This window comes from Sceloporus occidentalis, unplaced genomic scaffold (genome assembly GCF_023333645.1).
Source record: "Sceloporus occidentalis isolate IW3139 unplaced genomic scaffold, rSceOcc1.0.p SCAF_18, whole genome shotgun sequence".
NCBI classification, from domain to species: Eukaryota; Metazoa; Chordata; class Lepidosauria; order Squamata; family Phrynosomatidae; genus Sceloporus; species Sceloporus occidentalis.
In genome coordinates this window covers 7,056,732-7,080,927 of record NW_028316998.1, presented here as the reverse complement: position 1 = coordinate 7,080,927, position 24,196 = coordinate 7,056,732, and the positions used below count along the sequence as shown (strand labels likewise).

Here is a 24,196-nt window from a genome sequence, read left to right as displayed (position 1 = left end):
AAACACATAAAAAATAATCCAAACTCCCTTACCTGCTTTCACGTAATAGATTCAGAAGGTCATCCCTGAAAGTATCTCGATTCTTTTCCAGGGTACCTCGGACATCATACAGGACCTTTTTTTTTTGGAACAAAAGAGGTCACTATATACCTATATATATATAATGTGTACGCGACACATGCATGCGTACATATATCCATAAGGTTACACAAGACTCGACAGGTCATGAAAAGGTTAACTGGTGTAAAGAAAATGTGTTATTGGATTAAAGAGCACTTACCTCTCCGGCATAATGTTTCACTCCAAAATTGTTGATTGCGACCCTCGGTTTCACGTAGATAGAATTATTCTGAAAATAATACAATCAGGGGAATAAGTAAACGTTGACTAATCAACCTAAAGATGCTTATTTTTTATGTTTATATACTTTATTATAGTATTATTTTTCCATTCATAACTTTTATGTTTATCCCTTACCTTTGTAAAGAGCCATAAAGTGTATTTTAATTGTACTCATTTATAATGAACTAAGCATTTGATAGCGATGTGTATCAGTATAAATGTAAGACCAGGGGCAAAGTAATGTAAGTAAAGGTCGGCCTAAAGGTGACTACTACTTTTATTAGCCTCTTAGCCATACAACATTCCCCTTTCCAATTTAGCTGTTTACATTTTTTTACCCAATGGTGTTAATTAGTCCAGATACCCCAACTAGCCGATGAATCTTAATGAACTATGCAAAAGCTGTAGAGATGTAGTGATGGAGCGTATTTGAGGGACAAGATGTAAAAGCCACCCCAGTATCTCAATAGTTTTTGGCGGTGTCAATCAGCTGAGGATGAACCCCTACATTTGTGGAATGACTAGCTAAGATGGAGCCAACCTGGACATACTTGGTCCAAAGTAAAGGCTACCTTAAGTAAATTTCTGGTCTCAAATATGTTAAAGCTGCTTTTGTCAAATGGAAGGGTTTTATTGTCTATTTCTGCACTACCTAACTACTAGTTCAAATTAGTTGGGGTACAATGTGGAAACACTTTTTAGTCCACTGTACTTGTGCCTACATTGTATGTGTTATGTATTGTATGATCTTGATTTACATACTTCGTTAAGGGGTGAAAAGGGTTAAGTTTCTGGGTTTTTTTCCTGACTGCTGTTTTATATGAAAAAAATTTGGAAAATAAAGTAAAATCAATAAAAGGTCTTTATATTTTGTATACAAATGAATCAGAATGGGTATTCTTGCCACGTACAGCATGCTGGTTATGTAACTTCTCCAGAAGAGTGCAGTCGGTTGCTTGTGGAAAGTAGCTTTCTTCATTAATTAGAGCCAACAAGCCAAGTTTCTAAGCAAGACATAAACCATTGACACAATTGAAATTTCCATATCAATGGAAGAAAGATCATATAGATTAGTAAAACATTGCCTTATAGAAGTAACACAACCTACTTTATAAACTGATCTCTCTCAATTAGTCAGGTAAACGTGAATATTTTTTTTATGCATGCATCTACACAAGGGTGGATTTTTTTATGTTTTTGCATTTTCAGTTCCACCAACCTTGAGCATTGCTACCCTGGATAACTAAGTATTTAGAATTAATTATCTAATAACAATCTAATATGATGAATCATTAATAAAATGGCAGTGCCTATGTCATTCTATAGCTTACTGGTACATCGTTTTCTGTAGCAAGGATTCTGTATCTTTAGTAGTATCCTGAAACAATCCTATCAAATGATGATACACCTTTAGCACCAATATGAAACATATGTTACCGTACCTGGAAACGTCCCAGGGTTGACTGCCCAGAGAACCGCTATTGTATGTGGCTGTGATGAGGCCTGGACTGGCCATCTGGCCCACCAGACAAATGCCAGGTGGAGAGCTGGCCAAAATCATGTGTGGCCTCTCATATCCAGCAGTCCGCTGCATTAAAGTCAAAGTGCCAGGGCCACCTTGTCACGTTTAGTGCGGTCACAGTTGTGATTAGTGGGATGGAGGTAGCCCCAGTTAGAATTTTGGAGAGGAGTAGGGGTGAGTGGGAATCTTGGTGGGAGCGGACATGGCCAAACATCCCTAACTCAGAGCACCAAGGAAGTACTGCCTCACCCAGAGTTTCCAGGAGAAACTTTCAAGGTATGGACTTATTGCCTTTGCTTTACAGTAAGTCAAAAATAGACCATTCTTTAACTAAATGCACAATAATAAGCATAATTTGGTTAATGGATAAACTTCTTAATATTTCTTTGTTATTTTGATGAGCCTAAACATTCAAATGAAAGAATACAGTGATAGATTTTCTAAGGTTTAATTGCTTAACATCTGAGAGAGGGAGTGTTTACTGTTTTGTCTACTTCTACTATTCCATTAATATGCTGCACAGTGTTCCATCTAACTAGAAAGATGGAGCTATTATTTTAAATACTTACTTTTTCTATCAAGTCCAAACATTCTCCATTATCTATCCAGTTAATGTCTTCCCACGCAAGCCCCTCTCTAAAATGGAAACAAAATAAGGTTTTGGGGATCACAGTTTCACACAATGCACAGAACGGCTGTGAATGTCACCATGCCACCAGTTACCGAGACAGCATGACATTCATTCAATATAAATATATGGAGTGTATTCTGTTCTGCGCTGATCAAGATAGGATATCATATAACTCTCCAGTGAATGCACCTTGATCCTTCACATACAATGTAAAAATGTTGGTATAATTGGGATTCTCTTTCTTAATAACAAATAAATTGGAGATCAAATTCACAACAGTGGTGTTTCTAAAGTGGGCTTTAGACTTCATGAAGTTATGTTCACCTAGGCACATGGGTGAGATATGGTTAACATGGGTAATTCTCCTTTTCTCGTGTTATCTGAGAGCTTAGTAGGTTATTCTTTTTGTGATACACACTGGATAACAAGAAGATCTCAAAACAAATTTACTTTTGCTGGTGAAAGGTTGTTATAATTCTGAAGGACAGAATATTCCACCCAGCTGGTACCTTTATCTTCACAGCATACTGCATTTACAGTCTTATATTACATCTGGTATAGCACTTATGTACCTGCTGTACTCTAACTGCTCCAGGGAGAAGATGTGTTTGTTGAAATACTCCTGCAGCTTCTCATTTGCATAGTTTATGTTGAACTGTTCAAAGCGATTGACCTGCATGGGTAACAGCACAGATACATATGAGGTCTCTTTAGCTAAATATTTGATGGGGCACATAATTAAGCTGAGTTCCAAGGACTGAAAGTTCAGAAGACACAGCCCATCACATTAGCTTCAGTTTAAATTTACAGACATGCTTTACGTTAATGAAAAGGGTTACTTTTGTAATCTCTTTTCTCATTTTTTAATATGGGACATAAACTGAATAATATCCCATTGGGTAGTAAGTAGAGCTATAATCATTATACTTCCATAATATTCACCACATACTGTATGTGTAATAAATACAAATATCCACAATAATATGGTGGTAGAGATATCCAAATTCTGTCCAGTGGCCTGGAACAAGATGTGCTTTAGGAAAGCCCTATGCTTGTCCTTCATCGTTTCTAATATCCTCTTAGTGATGTCAACCTGCATGCTCCTGCCTATGCCTCATTCACAGAAGCTTTCATGTAATCTTCTCATAAGGGTGCATGTAGTGCTTCAAATTCTACCCCGACATGCCCAGCCTCTTTCTGTCACCTCTGCACACTTGTAGATGAATAAGGGCTGAAAACTTACTTCAAAGTTTTCAAAACCGAAGATGTCCAGGATTCCAATAGATTTGAAGTCATCTTTTCCCCTTATCCGGCTATTAATCTTCTTGATTACCCATGCAAAGCATTGCGAATAAAGTGCCATTGCTACTGAATCCCGGCTATCCACAGCCTGTGAAATTATACAATAACAGCATTTATTACCAACCCAACCTGCCATCTTGATGGGGATTCAAACGAATTAGGACATGTGGTATCAGTAACAGGCAGGTAATCATGGTAGACACACTAATGGTGTTACTGAGATGCTCCTTACACACCAGGACACCAATTCAATTGAACACATGGGCGAGAGGCGGTTAACATTAACGCTTCTGAATTAGGAACAGTCTGCTCTGGCACCATTGACTCATACAAGGCAAGGTGAGATTTACATTTCTGTTTTCAGGCCAAAATAAAGTAAGCGAGAGGTTTGTTCAAATAGAATTCTGTTTCAGTTCTCCCTTGCGGTATCAGTGGCTATTGATGATGACCATTAGGATATGATGTCATATCCTGTGCAAACCGCAATGGAGCACTAAAACAGAGGTACACCACAGGAATTTAGAACGTTTTAGAGATAGATAGTGAGAAAATGAAGAGGTAAAGAGAAAGATATAGGGGAAAGATAATGAGAAAAGAGAAAGGGGAGAGATAGAGAAAAGAGGATATTTTGAGAAAAAGGAGAGATAGGGGCAGCAGTAGCACATGGGTTCCAGCTGAGAAGCCACCAAACTCCTTGTACCCATCCTCTTTCATCTAAGTACACAATATATGGACACAAGTATTGGGGCACCTGGTAGGATTTCCCAATGTAAGACAGCAGAGGTAGGCATCAACATGCAGCGTTGGAACTCTCCATGTTTTCATTTACAAACATTGTATACCATAACATAATGCCGGTCAAAATACTTTACTGAGGGGATGTAAGTACCTGCTCTATGCTGAGCGGTGTAGAAATTTCCTCCCCCCTGAGGATCATTGACCTATGGGTTAGCACTTCCATTAGTTGTTCTGGGTCCAGCCCGAGCAACTCTGCCGTCCTTGTCAGTGCTAGGAACAAAAATTCAGGGATTAAGACAAAAACAACATTTCAATGTATTCCCTTATAAGCAATAGTTACAGGAGGGGGTACCAGAATAGTATAATAATATAATATTCTGGTGTAGGACAACAAAGCCTAGGGCAGCAGGTCCCTCTGCGTCATATACCGGCCACTACACGGGCAGCTAGAAGTGCTAATGTATGTGATGCCTAGGGCAGTGTCGAAGTTACATATGTCAAAACAAAAAAGGTCGCTTGCAAGAAAGTGGAATATCATGTTTCTCTGATATTATTGCGTATAAAGAAGGGGACCCCGAGTGAAATTCTCCTGCAAGAAGATCTAAGGTGGCCCTGTAGAATGGGTATTTTTCCAGTATGATCATTTTTACCTGTCTTTGAGGAAACTTGAGCCCCACCAGCTGTAATGAATTCAATGTTTCCTAGGTGCAGAACCCCAGCAAGTAACCTAAAGATTTCTCGCACGTCCTCACTGGTAAACTTCATGACTTCCATGGCGGTCTGCAATGATGTGAACGTTATTGCATAAGAAGACATGTAAACAGGGTGAAGAGAACGGAACTGCCATTATAATAGATACATAAGGATACAAATGGTTTGACAGTTGCACGTAGCAATTCATTAATATTAATTAAGGTTTGGCAAACTTGAGCATACATATCCCCTTCCAAAAGAGCACATGGTCTAATTTTAATCCCAACTATTTATTATTATCTTTTATTTATTAAGTGCTAATAAATTACGTAGAGCTGTACAATTGAAATGGGGGTGTTAACACATACATAACAAATATACATTAACACATACAGACACATGACGAGTTGAGAAACATGCTCGTAAGCTTGGCATCTAGCCTTAAGGTACTTTTGCACAAAGTTCAGGTGGACTTTTTGACGGCCCTGCTTGTAAGCTAACTAAACAAACAGATACGCAAGACTGGGTTTACTAGTGAAAATACAGTAGTTCTCTGTACCAATTTTCATATTTTTATCCAAAGGTGGATGCTATTGCTATGGACACTTTATTAAATATTCTCCTCAGGAACCACCATTTCAAAGTCGCCCAGTCCCTAACGAAAAAAAGGAGATCCAATTTTGATCTCGTCAGGGAATTTTCACGCTTCTTTACTTACCACCAGCCTATCAGCTGTAAACCCACTGAGCAAGAAATGCATTACAGAAAGTACATCAGGTTTTTGTATTTGACTGGAAACATAAAAACAACATCTTCCGGAAAAGAAGACAAAGTTATTAATAGGTTTATTGGCTATTTGATCTGTACAGCTGCTAGGACTTTCTCAAGAGCAATGCATACTATTTGCATGCTCTACACACCTGCCCATAGCATGTTTGAGTAATGGACTTATATCAACATATATTGGGCTTCTCAAAGATGCATGTTGCCACAGTCTGCATTTGTTTTGAACAAACCCGATTGCCCTTGACTAGCTGATTCTGCTATCACACTTCATTTTTGATATATGAAGCATACCAGACAGAGGAAAACTTGCTCCTCTGACCACGTATGGATTTCATCAGTTGACCGCATCATGGCCTGCCTTGTGCTTCTGTTTTATAATGTCTCTGCTTCTATTCCCAAGTCACTTCTCAAATACTTCACATTCCGACATAATGCGTTTTGCATGCACAGAACATACTGTGCTCTTACGCCACACAATCTTTATGTTAACACTCGAAACATTGCAAAACAGTTGGAAAACACCATTTAAGCATTTTGTCAAGACATAAACAAAACAGGATCAACTAGTTGCTGATTCAACGGAAACAATAATGTAGCCCTTCACTGACTGAGACAAAGCGCAAATACCGAGAGAATGAAACCTAGTACATGAATGATTTTATAGAATAATAATGTTAATGTATAAGGTTTCTTACTTTAATTTCCTGAAATGTTTCCTTGTCACTCATGGTCTCATCCGTGATACATCCAGATTGATTCAAGTAGTGGTACTTCTCTGCTTGTAATAAATAAAATGCTTCTGTGGAAGATAATACAAAAAGAGTAAAATAAAATGAATACACCGTTCATTAAACTCATAAACTCTTTGCCAGTTGTGAACACATACAGCATGACTATATTTGAACCCTTGGCATTGGTATGATCCAGCACTCTCATAGCGTGAGAACCTTGTTTCATTATTCCACCAAAGAAATGGTTATAATTCAGCTACATAGAGTCTTAATCAAATCTCGTGATCAAATTATGTGAACTAATTTAAGCAGAACGCAAAATAAAACATTTCATTGCATGAAACTGTTTGAATACATTTTCCAGTAACCAGCTGCAATGGTGCGTATGATCATACCAATGCAAGGCCTCTTTAATAACAATGTCTGATTTCCATCAATTTATCTAGTTTTCTACATATTAAGCCATATCTACAATGTACATTTTAAGACTTATGTGTATAAGGGAAAATTGGCATACAAAATCGGATATCCTATTCCTCAGCATTCAGCATTTTAATCTTCTGTATAAGCTGGATGGATTTGCTTCTCCTCACCTTTCTCCTCCTTTCCAGCTCCCTCCAGCAGTGCATAAAATATGTGGTAATTCCTCTCCTCGGGATTCTGTCGTACCACACGATTCTACGAGAATGGAAATAATTTCAGTTCATTTTCATATGTATCAATGGAAAATAATATCTAAGTCCAAAAAGGAAATCGGCACCTACCTTTTCTAATAAATCTTCATCAGGAAAGCAGTGAAGTTAAGGTGGAAATAACGCAAAACATGTAAGTGTGACAAATAGCAGAAAAAGATGAACCTTTCAGAACCTGGAATCTACCCCAAATTAGGAACATAGATTTTAACGACAGATATGATAAAATTATGTCTAAACTAGTGTTGTCTTGCAAATTCCCATTTCTTAGCATTATGAGCTGTTTATACGTCCTGGTCCAACATTGTCATGTTCTCTTGGGTCAATATGGCTACATCCATGTTCCTGGTTAAGTACAGAAGCTAATACATTGATCCATTCAACATAATGTTTACCTTTTAACAGTATGAACAATAAGTAAGAAGTAAAATTAAATGTTTAATAAAAAAAAAGGATACAGTCTATAATCCGTCCACCCTGAATGTGTCCCTTTTGGCATATGTGCAGCTGGATAAACTTCCCAAAACGACTTGAGTTATTATTGTAAACAGTTTTGGCGTTCCCAAAGGCCTCCATTATTGGACTGTGCAGATAAAAGAAATGTTATGTTCCAAAACATGTAAAAAACATATAATAAACCGCTATTAAACAGATTATTGGTATTCTAGGCATGTTATTTTAAATTCATATCACTGCATAACTTAAATATGATCTTTGTTGTTCTGTAACTAGATGTATGAAAGATCATTTCAATAGCTAATTCAAAGGGATACAAGAGAATGTTCACCTACATTCAGCTGTCAAAATGTCTTGTACAATATAATATAAAATGATTTTCTAAGGAAGAAATACTGTGCCTGGAAGTGCTTGATACTGCGGCAAAAAAGACATTAACAGGAGGTCTACACTAAGGAACAAAGGTTTTTATTGTCACAAGTACTGTAGTTAATCAGATTTAGGAATGTACATGACTTATCCAAGACCAACCGATATTATGTTTTTTTTCTTGCTGCCTTGTAGTATTTCTGTATGGACCCATAATCAGATTAACCGCCAGGGAAGGACTTGGACAAAGAACAGCATACTTTGTACAGAAGTCTGTCTACTGCACTGCGCACTGGAAAGATTTACTGATATGCAATAGGACACCAGTATGAAAGGCTGTGATACCAGTAGTAACACCGATGGGAGTATTGTGTTCTGCAGTGCTTTACCATTCTTATTTGATTCAATGTAAGGGTGAAATCCAGAAACAGAGCAACTGCCATTGATTGGAATAAACATAGATGTATAAACATAAATACAGCAAAATCAATGCTGTAAAAATTGCATCTAAATAGACTCTCTAGCTGTCATATGCACTCTAATCATACGATAGATGCACGGTTCCTCTAAATAGTCATGGTGTTCCTTTTGAAAATGCATGGGGGGATGCTGCAGAATGCCCCCATATGCATCAAAACGCATCTCCCTGCACGTGATACACTCGTTTTCATTGTTAGTTTGGAGAAGGCTGCGGGTGGGGGTCTGTTCAGACAGTGCATGTGTAGAAAGCGCTTACCTGCTTTCCAGTATTGCTTGTTCTACGCTCGCTGTTGTCTCCTTTGAAGAGACTTCCAGGGAATGCTGGCTCATGGCAGACAGGAACTTTAGAATAAGTTTTGTGCTTTCTGTCTTTCCTGCTCCACTTTCACCACTGAGACAAAACAACAGAGCATCATTGGGCAAGGAAATCATTGTTTTAATGAGATTTCATTGGGCTTAACACCACTTAGTAGACATGCTTGAGAGATATCAGATAACAATATGACTTCATAAAGCTTAAAATGAACAAAATCAACTGTAATCTTCAATTCTCAGCTTCATGAAACATTTAATTTCTTTTAAAAAAAGGAGGCTATATTCTACAGCCGAAGGTCTGGGGTAGACCTGTGCTATGTGATATTTCTATGGGTAAAAACCAACTCATTTAGGTCCTTTAGTGATACAGAGAATGCAGGTTCTAAGCATCCTACTGACGGTTCATAATTATTTTTAATCCCACTAGGGGGCGCTAAGGGCTTACAATGTTAGGAGTTTGGTCTTTAGAGAGTGGAACTAATGTCAAACATTAGAATTTTGTTTAATTCCACAATTCTGTTTCATGGGATTTCAAGGTAAACTGGGTATACAGTGTTATCTCAGGACAAAAAATTCTGAGAAACACAATTCCCAGTTACTAGTTTTATAGACATCTGATGGTAAATTAAACTGTTACATTTCATTAACTGAAAGTACATGACCTTTTTTATGACCACAAAATAAAATAATTTGATTTGATATATTTAATAATATTAGATATTACAAGCTAAAGCAAGAGAAGGAACTTGTCACTTGAAGGCTAGGGACATTGTCATGTCTATGACTTGACTATGTGTCACATTTTGTCTATGCTATGTATATATTGGGGTTTATGTATAACAAGTTCCATTTGGAAAAACTCCCCCAGTCCTACAACCCACAGTAGCTTTTATTTTACAATCTTGCTTGGGACATATACTTTGCACTGTACTTTTCTAATTTAGGCTTTGTTTTGCCAGGGTGAAAGTTTCTGCGGATACCCGTCTCTAGCTTTTTGGAAACATACAATGTGACAGCAGATAAAAACATTCTGCCCACTGGTCTGCCCATTTTTCCTCATGTAAAGACTTAAACTGTAATCAGTCCTTGGTCTCGTCTTAGATTGCGGAGAGCCACTTGCCTCTCCCATCCTTGTTACTTCTGTTGGGAGTCTGATCCGCTTATTTACCATTCTTTTTGGGTGTCTTTAGACACAAAAAGTGTTAAGATTCATTCTAAAAACACAAAAGCCTCGTCACATCAAATGAAGACCCCAGGACTGAATTGAGGGTCCTATATAGCTACTTACATTTTTAAAGGCTGTAGCCCTCAATTCCCATAACTGAGCATGACTGCACATCCGGCATGTGTTTCATGGCATAGGAGTTGCCACACCAGAACGTGTTGGGATGTGTGGGGACGTTTGCCCCAGAGATTGTGAAATGTTAATTTTTTCATCTGATTCAAAACCAAAATGATGATATGATGCATTCACTCATGATTAAGGTGTGTGCAGCCTAGCCTATGTTTCAACTACATTTAAACATAACATGCTTTGCTCATCATGTGTGCCTTGATCACAAGAAGATTACTTTAAAGTAGTGTGTTTGAAATATCTGATTGTTCATTTGTTAATTTCTTCTAAATAGTTAGCTAGATAATACGTAACAGACATGTTTTCTCTATAAGGACAAGAATACCTGTTAGTGTGACATGTCTATTACCTGATGAGAACGCATTGGCTGTCATGGCGCTTCCAAAGACATCGGTAACACTCGTTGGCCACAGCAAAGATATGAGGTGGTATTTCTCCCATGTGATGTCTGCTGTACAGCTCTATCATGTTATGGTCATACAGTCCGGTGATCATCTTGTAAGGGTTCACAGAGGCCAGGATGGATCCAATATATGTCTGGAACCAAAAATAAACACAAGTAAAGCATCAACGTTTCATTCATAATTATTGACTTCCTTGGTGTGTGCTACCCTAATTGATTATTGTTTTCCCTTCACTCATATCAGAACATGCATTTGTTTCACATGGCAAGCATTCGCTGGACAATTATGAAATTCTGTGGCTAAATTTTTAGTGATTAGATTATTCCTTTGGTGCTTTTGGGCACACATGGACCAGTGGCAAGTTGGGGAGCCTGGTCCCTGATTACACATAAGGGGGGCTGCCACCCTAGGCATAGGTCAAATCAGCCTAGGCCAGAATATGCCCCTGGTACTAGAAGTTGGGTTTCATTCAGTTATAAAAGCATTAAGTAGAACAGACTACTGCTGTGGGAACTGAATAGGCCTCTTTTAAAGAGTCCTCAATTTCTCACTGTTTATTGCATCTATCATAGTGACCAGCGTCATGAGACCATTTCACTCTAAACGATTCAGGTTATCAAATTTTCAGAAAACAGCAGACGATATACTAAAGAAATCCTAATATACTTACAGCGTGTCTTACATTTAGCTAATTAGGAGAACATATTAGATTTTTTCCGCATGTTGTTTCGACACTTAGCCCTAAACGTCTGTTACAGTAACTTTCGGATCCCCAAAGTGCTTCAAAGGAACTTCTGACCATAGAATGGGCTGAAGTGTATGTCAGACTGGCAGCAAGTATTAAAATAAAAAGTCATTGTGTTACCGACTATGCCAACATCATCACAGAGCGGTTAACAACAACAAAGCACGCATAAGAAATAACATTTGCAGTCATTATGTGACGGCACTGTGCATATTCTTGTTTGGGCTAAGTCATTCCCATTTCTTCTTGGTTTCCTTTAAACACTACCCCCCCCCCCCCGTCTGACTTCAAGCAGCTACTTCCTTTGATCCATCAAACATGCCTTCTTTCTTTTTTTTCCAATAGCGTTTCTATTCATACCAAACCACAAACAGGGAATTTTCCAAGAATTCAAATTTTGGACTTGGATCGGTATAATAGGTGGTTCATATTGTTTTAACTCTTCCAGTGACAAGGGATGTAAGCATTAGCGTGATGCTGCATTAAACCTTGTACAGAACGCTTTAAAACAGCATATCCAAACAATAAGCAATGAAAAGTCAATGGCCTATAGAATGCCTATGAAATGTATATGACTAATATCCAGTGGTAACCAATAAACCTTGAGAATGCCTGTGATCTGTGTACCAAGCCTGTTATGTCTTTACATTTCACTCTTTATTAGGGTTTGACATATCCAAGAAGCCACAGATCCACAGCTCAAAGAAACATCAATGACTGTTTTGTAGTTCTGTCTAAAATTCTAGAGATCTACGTACAGTATTTTCCAACATCCTAATTCAGACTAGATGTTAAATGGTCCTGTTTGTAAGTTGAAATAGTCAACTCCAACAATTATTGGGCTGCATAAAGTAGACCTTATACCTATCCAATTTTGGGAGTAAATGAAGCAGACTTTATGCCTACCAAATTTAGTGAGTAAATAAAGTATATACTAGACCTGTCAGATTTTGTGAGTACATAAAGCAGATGCTAGAGTACAGGTGGATTTGATTTACAAAACAGCAGTAATACTCAATACTATTCACAAACAAAAACAATGATCAACTACTGGACCACTGGTGAAGTCAACTACTGGACCACTGGTATTTATTTTTATAATTATAAAAAGTAATGGCAGTTTACCTACTTTTATCAGCTAAACTAACTTGTTCAATCTTCTGCTGGTGCAGTGGAGTCCAAAGACTGACAAAAGGGGACAGGTCTTCCCTGCACACAACGGCAGTAGAGAGATACCAGCAGCTCCTGAACAATAACATCCTTTTATTCCATATGAAAGTATAATTTACCACTATCAGGTTACGCCAAAATCTACTAAACCTAGGTAGCTGGATTGTATAAAAAATACATACAATAAGGTGTCACTTAATATCTCACAAGCCAAAAGTTGATAGTTGAATTAGACAAAACCCTGTCATATGTGTGTAGATGTGTGTAGGTGGATGTGTCCAAAGGGAGGTAAAATGCATATACCACTAATCACCTTCTAGCAATAAGTTCATGGAAATATCAAGGGCTTAAAAAAAGTACTGTTAACTGTACAAGCTCTACTGAGGACACACAGCAGCTGGATGTATTCATTCTTCCCCGCTAGGTCACAAATAAAAGTCACAAGATGTTACATGCACTACGAAAACATTACTTCTGGAATGTATTTGCTGATCCATCATAAACAGAGACAAGATAATTAATACCCCTGTTTTAGCTCCTAAACTAGATTTTAGAGCATGTGGTGAACGGAATCAGTAATTCTTCTTGTCTCTCACTAATTTGTACTGGGCATCATCCAATTTTCTCCTTAAATTATAAACTGAGCATCCGAGGTCACATTCTTTGTACTGTGGCTTGTCGATGTGTACTGTTTGTCTTGTGCCAGTATGCCAAAAGAACTCGTTACTCCGGTTAGCAGCTGAAAACACGATGTGTGTATATACACTACTTTTATAGGAATTTAAATAAATAGATAAATCAGCCATTTGATTATTCCACCTGCATTCTTTGTGGATATTTTAAAAACCTGCACATATTGATATTTATGGATCAAGCCCACCTAGATGTGAGTGATGCTATTTTGGACGGGGACAACTGGGTGAAATAATTCAATGAGAGACAACCCAAAGACAGGCCAATACACCATACACCATCCAGACAAACTCCTTCCAATGTTCTTTTTTTTTTACAAATGTGATGGGTAAAATATCTTTCACAATTTTAAAATAATTTGTGCTAGACAAAGCAATTCACAGAGATACAACTATAGGAACATCATTGGCGAATGGCCAATAGGAACTATTTTGTTGCCCTAGAATAATGAAATGGCATCACACGGTTATGCATTACTCAAAAGAGAACTGACCATCCAATTTATACACATGCAATTGGAATCTTGGACTTTAAATCATAGTTCCAAGTCTTTACATCTGTGGTGAAAACCAGCTATCCAAGCTTTTAGGCACTGAATGTATGTCTGTTCTTCTGCCTGAGGATAAGCAAGTAAGATGTGAAAAATGAATTATCAATGGACTCACAAGATTATTATACTACGGATTTTTAATCATTGTCATGTGATCCTCGTATATGTGCCCAGTACATACAAACTCAAGTGTATTCATATGGGTATGCTCTGTGCCCTCATGTGTTATGTTATTATTCACCTCCAGGCTGAGCTCTGGCACACCTTATAATTGCATAATAAAACATGGGGGCGATAGTAGTACAAGATCTGGCACAGACAAAAATATATTCACAGCTTGAGTCCAAAAGATTGTCATGTGCAAAGTAAAAAAATAGTTTTTTCTTATATATTTCAAGGTGCATGTGCTGACAAAAAAGATTTTGTTACAGGAAACAAATGGGCACACTATTATTAGATAGGGGGTTATCTATAAACATATGTACAGTACACATTATACATCATATTGTTAGCTGTCAATGTCAGTGCCAGACATGGATTTTATGTACGACAAGGTCAAAATGACATAGATTGTATGTGATCTGGAAAAAATTGTTGAATCCTGGAAATAAATATATCCACTTTAATAATCAATTTTACCTTTTATGACATAATATGCCAGTTTTTAATGATCATTTCAGGGCAATAACGTTGTTAAAATGATTGTCCCATATTAACCTCTCTTAGCTTAAAAATGTAATCTGTGGGTGCCTAAATACTTAGATGGTGGTAGACATGAGACCTACAAATGTTACTTGACTATGCGCAATGGATTAAACTGCAGTTGTTCTGAAATTTTACTATTTCTGTGACACACAAATGAAACCCAGAGATCTGAACCTGATTTTTTTATTCCAGCTCATATAACTTGAAAGAACAACCATTACCTTCAGTTTACACTAATTAAAAGCAGCAGCCAGAATATGCCACAAGACAACATGGCAGTAAAAATAAAAGTTTCCAACACATTGGAAGCAGAAGGTAAGGTCACTTAAAATACTTGTTAATCTTTTATTTTCTTATTGTCACATTCCATAAAAATCCTAAATCCCTGAGGAGCTTATTTTACTTTGATGAATGAGCAGGTCTGCAAATGGTCAGCTTCCAGACCTTTTGTCAAAATTATTTTTCCTATTTAGCTAGTGGTTCGTCTGACCTTTCATGCCAACAAGGAAGGCCTTCAATTCCTCCTGCTGTTTTATATCTGGTTTATGTGCAAACCGCTCTTGATGTAGGTCCAGCTTTTCTGTTTATTTGTTTTTTGTTTTGTTTTTAAAATTTTTAGAAATGGCCAAGTCATCATTTCAAACTTTGCTGCCTAAAGCTGAAATAAAACGCTTACTGTGGGTGAGATTTGCTTTCAAACAGATGTTTGAAGATGAAGACTAAGGTCAGTCTATTTTTAGAAGGGCAGGATAAACATCTGAATGAATGCTGTCGTTCAGGGAGGTAGCCAGTGGTACCTGACATATTATTTAAGGTCATGTTCACATGAGTACATAAGGACATTAGAAGTCAGCAATTGGGCACATTTATGGTTTTAGAAGATTTTCAATGGCTGGTAAATCTGTTATACCGGCAATAGGTGATGTTTATGTATTTATTTTAAACATTTTTGCACATCTCTAAAGTCGTCAACCTTAAAAATACATTTACAACAACAACAACAAGTATTTATATAGCGCTTTTCTCCCGGTGGGACTCAAAGCACTTTACAGGTATATACATACGGGAAAAGGAGTGAATTATCTGAAGGATTGGGAGAAAAGATGTGGGTTTTTTTTTTAAAGTCTCTAAAGATGGGGCCTCTCTGATTGATAGTGGTAGAGAATGTAATTTCAATTATATTAAATTGCATTGCATTAGTGATTAACTACCTTCACAACATTATGAATGTACAAAGCTACATAGTCTTGTCTAGTCTAGATGGGTATCTTCCATGTATTTCAGACGTCTCAGACATTAAAAATAGGAATAAACCTTTTTTCCAAGATAACAGAGAACAACAATTATAATTTTGGCCATCCATTTGAATAAACTTATGGGATATTAAGTTGGAAATGAATAACAGATTTATAGAATATGTCACAAGTGATATTTTAAATATGGCTAGACATACCCTAGCAAGAATAGAATACAGTGCACATGGTCTGTAATGTCCAATTTCTCTGTAGGCTTTACATAAAAGGATTTTGGAGCTTAGTATATAACTCTGGACAGATTATGTCAAAAAATATGTAATAAACTGCTAACTGAAATGAAAGGCTGGGAACATTTATAATCAAAATTAGGTTTGACTGATCACAAGTGATTTACTGACAACAGGCATACTGGGATTAATTAGCAACTGGCCTGCGGGCTGTTTGGATGGAGCATCCTTATTTAATGAAAGTTCAAATGAGGAGCACATATCTGACATGAAATAAAGGCTAAATTAAAGAGAGAAAACTTGTACACATATGTACACAACACACCTTAACAAAAAACAATTTCTTGTGTTACTTGGATGAATGCATATCTAAAAGCATTCAGCCATCCAACATTTTTTCAGCAGGCACTCTTGTGTGTTTATATATGTTTTCACACCTCTCAGTCTCTCCATCATTTAAGTTATTCATCTATCCGTCCATCAAATCCCTTTATTTATATATCTGTCTGTCTAAATATGCAATATCCAAGAGGTTCAAAAAATCTGAAGATCTTAAACGCCGGTAAATTCCTGCCAATAAAACAGAAAGAGATTTCCAAGACCAAACCAGAAACTGGATACACTGGAGAAAAGCCCAGATGTAGATCACACACTCACAGCTGAGAACAGTCACTTCTCTACAGAACACTGCAAAGAAGGTTTACACACGCTCAAAAACATCCAAATAAAACACCTTTGTGTTTATTGCACTTGGTTGGAACATAACAATCCTTTTCATGAATCTGCCGGCCATACAGATGTTATGTATAGTACGATGATGAATATGTGCCAGCTATGTCAGTGACACCAGGTAGATACAATGCTCTCACGCACACTGGGCTATAACCACAAACATTGGATTGTGATGTTCACCACATCCAAATTGCCAGTCTTTGCTAAATGCAATCAAAATAAATCTTGGTGACAGCTCTCATCATTGTCAAATCCAGATCTGAATGATACCTCTGTGTTGTTTATCTGATGCATTGACTTTTTGCGTCAATTAAACATTTGCATTCAATGTTATTGTTACGGTTGTTTTATACAGTTACTAACCTTTAACAAAGACTACATTGATCAGAAATGTTTCTAATAAAAAACTGGGCAGCCACAACGACGTGCATAATAAATAACCAAACTGTTCCATTTTATGTCTCATACGATTGTTACTCCATTTTACTAATGCCTCTACATTTATTTTGTGGTGACCACGTAGTGGCCTGGGATACAGGCGCAAAGCCAAGTGTTTCAGTACACCAAACCTGAACAGTCCAACAGGTTTTTAAAACTATAAAATATTTATACAGTATTTCTTGCAGTGGCCAAGTGGTTCCTGCAATCCAGAAAAAGAGCACTTACGCGTGCGCTAAGTTAATTCACAGCTTACATATATTGTCAAGATAAAATATGGTGTGCTACTCAACAAAGCGAGATATTTAATTTAGAATAAAACTACAGTTGTAGTGCACAGTGAACATTAAAGGCATTTAAATGACCATCAATAAAATCTGAACATCCCATATGATCCCCAATCCTTACAGCTGCATACAGCATTCATTCTGTGTTTTTCTCTTTTCATGTAAGAGTTAATGTCAAAATTGCATCTGTTGTGCTATATGTGATAGTTGTAATAAAAATGGTGAGCGTTCCCTTTAAAGTTCAGTTAGACATATGTTTTGAATATAAGGCTAAAGGAGAACCAGGCCCATGTGAGCACATATTGGTCTTGCAAGCTTTACTTGCCTTAGGGAACATTAACGTGCATGAGTGGCACACATGCTGCAGGGTCACCCCAGGATCCTGTGACCTTGAAAGCGACAGCTTACTCGTATTAAATTGAATGACCGTATTATGATAGATTTCCTCGCCAGCTTTATTTACAAGAACATTGGTTTAAGCCATGTCTACTGTATGGTTTATTCTACACCGCAAAGGCATGCAACATTACTGTGGCTTTCAGACAGTATATTCAAGGACACAACCATGTAAGCAAGAATCTCTACCAGTTTTCATTGTAGTCCCAAACCATCTGGCAATGCACATTTTCAACACACTTTAGTCACATTACAAAAAAGAACAGAATATTGCAGTACCTAAAACCCTCTCATTGGTGTTACCTTTTGTAAGGAACCTAAGGATTGGAACTAGCATGGAAAGCTGTGCACCTGTCCATTTTGCCACCAGGATGCTGTCGGAATACAAGAATCCCTATCTGCCCAAGTTCTTGTCATGCTTGCCCGGTTCCTGATTTACTTGTGGATGATTAAGTAATTAGTGGCCTCTCATCTCTCTAGTACCTCGTTTCGGCCTGATAGATTATTTGGTTATAGACCTGGCTCTGACATCGATCCTGTTTTGCTAGTTTGTTCCCTCATTTGACTGTTTGATTATCTGGTATCTAGGATGACCTGGACTTTGTTTACTCTCCTCATACGCTTCTGTACCGGGCCCTGGTAACTATTGTGTACATCCTTGCTTAGCTTGACCTTGATTACTCCCCAACCTGTTTTCCCAATGCCCTAGATTAGTCTGCCAAGCTCATACTGCAGTCTGCCATTTTCTGCTACATGTCATGATTGTTCATGTTCTCTAGCTATAGACACCCATTTGTTAGTCTTGCCACCATGCACCAGTGTTTCCTCAGCATTTTTGTGGACTGTTACATTCAGGGCCATTGTACCAGAGACTCTTGAGTGCCTCTCCAGCCTTGGGGCCAGTATCCACCCATAGGCCTCATCAGTTTTGAGAGTTTTGAGAGCTAAGCCTCCTGATCAAAGCCATGGTCCTCTGCCAGGTTGATCCTGCCTATAAACTGGTTCCTATGCTTGATATATAAAATAACTCTGGGGGCTTAGCAAATACTTTCCTAGTTATTTGAATGGTCTCTGCAAATGAGGAGTTTCCATCTAAATCTGCATAACAATGCATCTAAATCTACTATGCCAGACTACGAGGCCATTTAGCAAATTTTGTGGTTTACCAAAGAATAGTAATCTTTGATGATTTTGTGTATGGCTATTAGGGAAAAACAGTCACATCAAATAAATCATAAGTAACTCCAGCTATTTCTCATGCTATTCTTGATTTTACATATTCTTTTTTCATTAGATTTAGATATTTCAGATCTGACATTAACTTTTCAGTACACCAGTCTAGGAATTTCACGTAAATCAACGAGAACAACAAAAAAGGAAATAACTACAGAGTCCTAAAGGCCAATCCAAGGCTGGTAAATGTTTAATAATCTTTATATAGGGTAGAACAGATCAGAACAGAGCAAAAAAACAAGCAGCTTGAAGTGTTTCACACTTGTGTGCTTAATTATAAGCTAGTGATCATATTGTGAATCATTCTTTATATAATAGGATTAAAATCATTAATCATTGCCCCTCCCTTATCAGGAGGGAAAAACTACTCCCCAAAACAGCAGCTTTAATTAGTAAATAGCCTGCTGATATTAAAGGAGAATTCAGGTTTACAAGGTACTAACACAAGGGCCAAATGTAATGATGATCAGATTGATAGTTAATTGGGCACAGGGGAAGCAAGAGTAAACTAAAATAGACAAAATGTAAATTAGTGAGTATGATTATTGTATCCCAAATGAGAATAATAAAAAAAAATGTGTGAAAAATGTTTGTGTTGTTTTACACAAATGTTCCTTCATTCCCCAAACCCACTCGGTAAAGACTATGTTGTAGTCCATCAAACAAACAGGAAGTTGTACCACACTTCCTGTACATGCGTTTGTACACACAATATGCCATCAGCAACAAAGATTTCATCCATTCATTCCAGACATTCTTCTGAGCCAATAGAGGATTGTGGGAATTGTAGTCAGAGTGTGGCTGGTTGCCTGTCCTGGTGTACATCTTATGTAACAATTAAACATTGACACCGGCGGGCTCACCATCTTACAAACCTGCTGTGTTAGAAAGTAGGCTAATTGTTGGATGCAACTGGGTCGCTTTTATAGCCATTGCGCGGTTACAGTACTTGCTAACATTCTAGACATAATTAGGCATGTGTTTGAATATGAAAATTCTTATATTCACGGGCAATTTAATGTTAAGCACTTTAGAAATCATTCACGCATAAACAACTTGGGTTGTCACGCTATCTAAAAACATCTTTTATCCATATGTAGCTCCTTGAATGGTATATCTTTAATATACTACTGCATTTAAAAAATCTTTAATTCGTCTTATTGATGACACGATATTCAAGATATATCATTTATTTTATGTTTAAAAGATAATAAAATGTCTGATATTATTAGAAGGATATCAGTTTTTAACTTCCATACATTTAGAAATTACCTGCTGTAATATGTATGGCCCCACTAAAACTATAAGAGAAGTGGAGCACTGTATGCCAGATTTACGGCAAATACCTAATTTAGATTTCTGTTTATTACAGAATAGAAAAAAATATTTATCGCACCTAATGTAAAGGGTGTAAACAAAGCTTTCATAATCCAAGTTAATTCATTTTGGAAAGGAAGAAATGGATGTTTTTCTCATTCTTAAATTAGCATCTGTATCATTGCAATTACTCTGGCAGTTCTTGCTGTTTTTGTTTATAATGGGGGAAACCTTTGCTGCGATTTGACTTCATAGTTACATAGTTCATAAGGTTGAAAAAAGACCTAAGTCCATAAAGTTCAACCCTTCTACCTAACCTTCCTATTCTTGATCCAAAAGAAGGCAAAAAAAAAACCCTAATTAAGCTACTTCGAATTCTGCCACCAGGGGAAAAAAAATTCATTCTTGACTCCAAGAGGCAATCGGATTTCTCCTTGGATCAAGAAGCTCTAAAAAATTAATGTTATTCTATTTATATCCCTGTATATCATGCCTTTCTATCTAATGAACTTCCTGGTTCATGGAGTGCTGGAGGTCCTTTGCATTATATATATATTTTTTTTTAAATGAGATGGCTATAGTTTAAACAGCCTTATATTTGCGATCACCTTTGAAGAATAACATTTTATATATAAAATCTTCAAAGATGGAAATGTGGTCTTATCACCATAGTAACCACTGCAATGGCTGAATGGCAGAAACAGTCTATCGCTTGCTAAGGTAATAGGACAACTTTTAATACTTTGCACTACAATTATGTTTATTCCCTCCTGTGGCTAATACTTGTTCACCTAGTTAGAGATCTTCGTGGGCCATAACCCGGCACGAGATTAGTTCACAACAGACAGCAATTGGCGAGCAGAGATATTAGCATTCCAGTACTGCAACCAGCGGGGCAACTACCCGGTCAAAAAGACAATGCCAGAAAATTACGACTGTCCTGGGAAAACCAGGACTATGTAGAGATGAGGAGAAGATATGGCCTTTACTTCTTATTACTGAAAGAAGGAAAAGACCCTCTCTTTCCAAGGAGAACTGAGAATCGGCCAAAATATATGAGAATATCTGCCACATCTTACACTTAAAGAAACTATTTATTATTTAAAATCTTTGGCATTCCTTTGCATGCCGATTCTAAATTAAGTAGCTTTTGTACTCTTTCTGCATTTCATCTCATTCTTCAGTTTACATATGATACTCCTCACAGCTGTAGGCAGGCTTTTAGTACAATTGAAAAGATTCTTGCTCCGAAGACAGAGCCAGTGGATTAAGACGGGCTTTAACTGCATATAGGGACTGAGGTTTCCTGTTCGTAATGATTTGCATTCCAAACATATTCTATATCGTGTGGGAAGATGGTATCAATTGCACAGTTTCATACAATGCTTGGGGGGAGAGAGTGTTGAATCTCATCACTTCCATTCAATCCCAAAATGAAAAATCATATTACTACCAGCTAAATTCTTATTACACTGAAGCATAGCATAAACTGCACAAAAAAAACATACTGTATAATCCGTAAAAAATAATATTAATATATATATAATACAACAATACTTGCAAATGTAGCCACATTATTAATCTCAAATTAAAATCATTTGTAACGTCTTCATATCCTGGGAAATCCTAACACCTACTACTATAGCTCGCTTGCTCCCTCATTCACTCACTCGCTCTCTCTCTCTCACAGCTAATCAGATAAAAACAGAATAGAAAGGATTTTACATTTTAAAAGGCTAAACGTTTACAGAGCTAACATGCACGCATGCACACAGTTAAGTCTGCAAAGGAGAACAAGTCCATGTAGGTCATTAGCATTAAATTATATATGGATTTGCTTCTATGGGGTTGTCCTAGAGATGGAATTGTTTGCTAGCAAATAAGTGTCCAGTGACTTTTGCTTCTTAGCAAGTGACAGCTAATCAACAAATACAGTAAAAAAATGAACAAACTATTGCCTGCGGCAAAAGGTCAGGGCAAAAAAAAAATGCAACCTTCAAAAAAAAATAGTCCCTACTCGCTAGAAATTAGCATATTCACAAGCTAATGGGAATTCATTGCATTCCCTATTCCCTATTATAAATGAACAGCCAGTAAACGGCAAATACTTAAAGCATGAGCCACGGAAAAATAAAAGAAGAGAAAATGGATTTCATTTTGAATTACAGAAATGGTATTGGATTACAATTACTGTGTCAAATGTTACAGTTTCAATTAAATGCGGTATTAGAAAGATAACCCTTAGCACTGTTGAATGTCCAAACCCTTACCTGTAATAGTTCTTCCGTCATGCTAGATTTTGACTCGTTAATAATTTTGCTGCCAATACTTATTTGTCATGTGACATAAAAGCAGGCACCGATAGGTTGTTGCTATAGAAACAGAAAACCAGATTCTTAAATACCTGTATTGTTATTATGTAATTAAACCTTTAAAGAAAAGAATAAAATACCAGATCTCCTACAGTGTATTTGCGTACTAGGGAGTGCAATTAATGTTTTGTCCAAGTGAAATAGTGCCTGGAAGTAGAGGTTTTGTGCTTGCTATATTTCACTGTATATAGTTAGAAGGAGAAGTCAGGCCTTTCAGAGTTTTTCTTGTGTTACCGGGCCACCATATTTTCTAATGTGAAAGAATTGGTTAGGTACTGCTCCTTCCTTCCACACTTGCTACCAGTAAGAGGAATTTTTGGTTTCCTAGTGGGAAAGATTTTCAGACTGCCATAATTCCTATTATGTTGCTCCTTTGCAACACTTCAAGATAGTTTTCAGTGACACCTCTGGGATATGTTGTCAAGTCTTGAAAATGCCGCCTGGGGCGAAGTTTAAAATGCCGCCCTCCCCCCCATTATCTACCCTTCCTCTCCCTGCCGCCCCCCATTATCTACCCTTCCTCTCCCTGACTCCCTGAGAACTCCAAAATGTCAACATCTTTCTGGAGATGAGGTCTCCAGAACTGTACACAGTACTCTAGAAGAAGTCTGACCAGAGATCTGTAAAGTGGCATTCATCACTTCCATTATAAATTATTTTTTTTTTTTTATATGTTCACAGTATTTTGTTTAGATTTTAACAACCTAATCAGTTTCCATCCAACTAATAATAAATACTGTCTCTATCCCTATAAATACATACATGCCATCACAATAGAAAAAGACAACATGAAACTTACATATATTTTGTTGTGCTGATACCTCTGGAAGAGGTTAAACATTATTGACCCTTCATGGAGATCACTCAGTGCCGCCATGTCTTCCACTCCATCGACACTGGTTGGGTGCATAGTGGTCACCTTCTGTCGCGTAATTGTGCTTTGTTTATAGGTGAATACCTGAATAAAACAGCATAAAGCAAAGCATGTAATAATAGTTTAATCAACCCATGTTATCATCACAGATTATACAATGTAGCACATTTGTTTTTTATAATGTTGGAAGATATACATTAATTTACCATTAATTTTCTCTAAAGTACAGTGAGTATTAAAAGCTTGTTCATTGAAGATAGCATATGGATCACTAAAGTAAGAGTACAACATACATAAAATAATCAGCCTCTAACAAAAAGAGGATATAAAACACTAAATGTGGCTAATACTTCATTAAACCACTAACTACTAAAATTGCATTCCTG

At 37.1% G+C, this 24,196-nt stretch overlaps 1 protein-coding gene across 1 annotated transcript in view; it reads right to left on the bottom strand.

Annotated features, from left to right (window-relative positions):
- The window catches only part of LOC149302560 (unconventional myosin-X-like), a 68,700-nt gene extending 44,854 nt beyond the window's left edge, over positions 1–23,846 (bottom strand). The window contains exons 1-15 of the mRNA XM_089482207.1: positions 23,736–23,846; positions 10,761–10,948; positions 8,999–9,133; positions 7,896–8,020; positions 7,510–7,523; positions 7,339–7,423; positions 6,710–6,813; positions 5,186–5,315; positions 4,687–4,805; positions 3,739–3,885; positions 3,068–3,168; positions 2,434–2,500; positions 1,254–1,346; positions 281–349; positions 33–115 (exon numbers count right to left, since the gene is read on the bottom strand). Of these exons, the coding sequence (XP_089338333.1) occupies positions 33–115; positions 281–349; positions 1,254–1,346; positions 2,434–2,500; positions 3,068–3,168; positions 3,739–3,885; positions 4,687–4,805; positions 5,186–5,315; positions 6,710–6,813; positions 7,339–7,423; positions 7,510–7,523; positions 7,896–8,020; positions 8,999–9,133; positions 10,761–10,948; positions 23,736–23,846 (1,571 nt within the window). The remainder of the gene's footprint in view (positions 1–32; positions 116–280; positions 350–1,253; positions 1,347–2,433; positions 2,501–3,067; positions 3,169–3,738; positions 3,886–4,686; positions 4,806–5,185; positions 5,316–6,709; positions 6,814–7,338; positions 7,424–7,509; positions 7,524–7,895; positions 8,021–8,998; positions 9,134–10,760; positions 10,949–23,735) is intronic.
- Between the last annotated feature and the right edge of the window lie 350 nt (positions 23,847–24,196).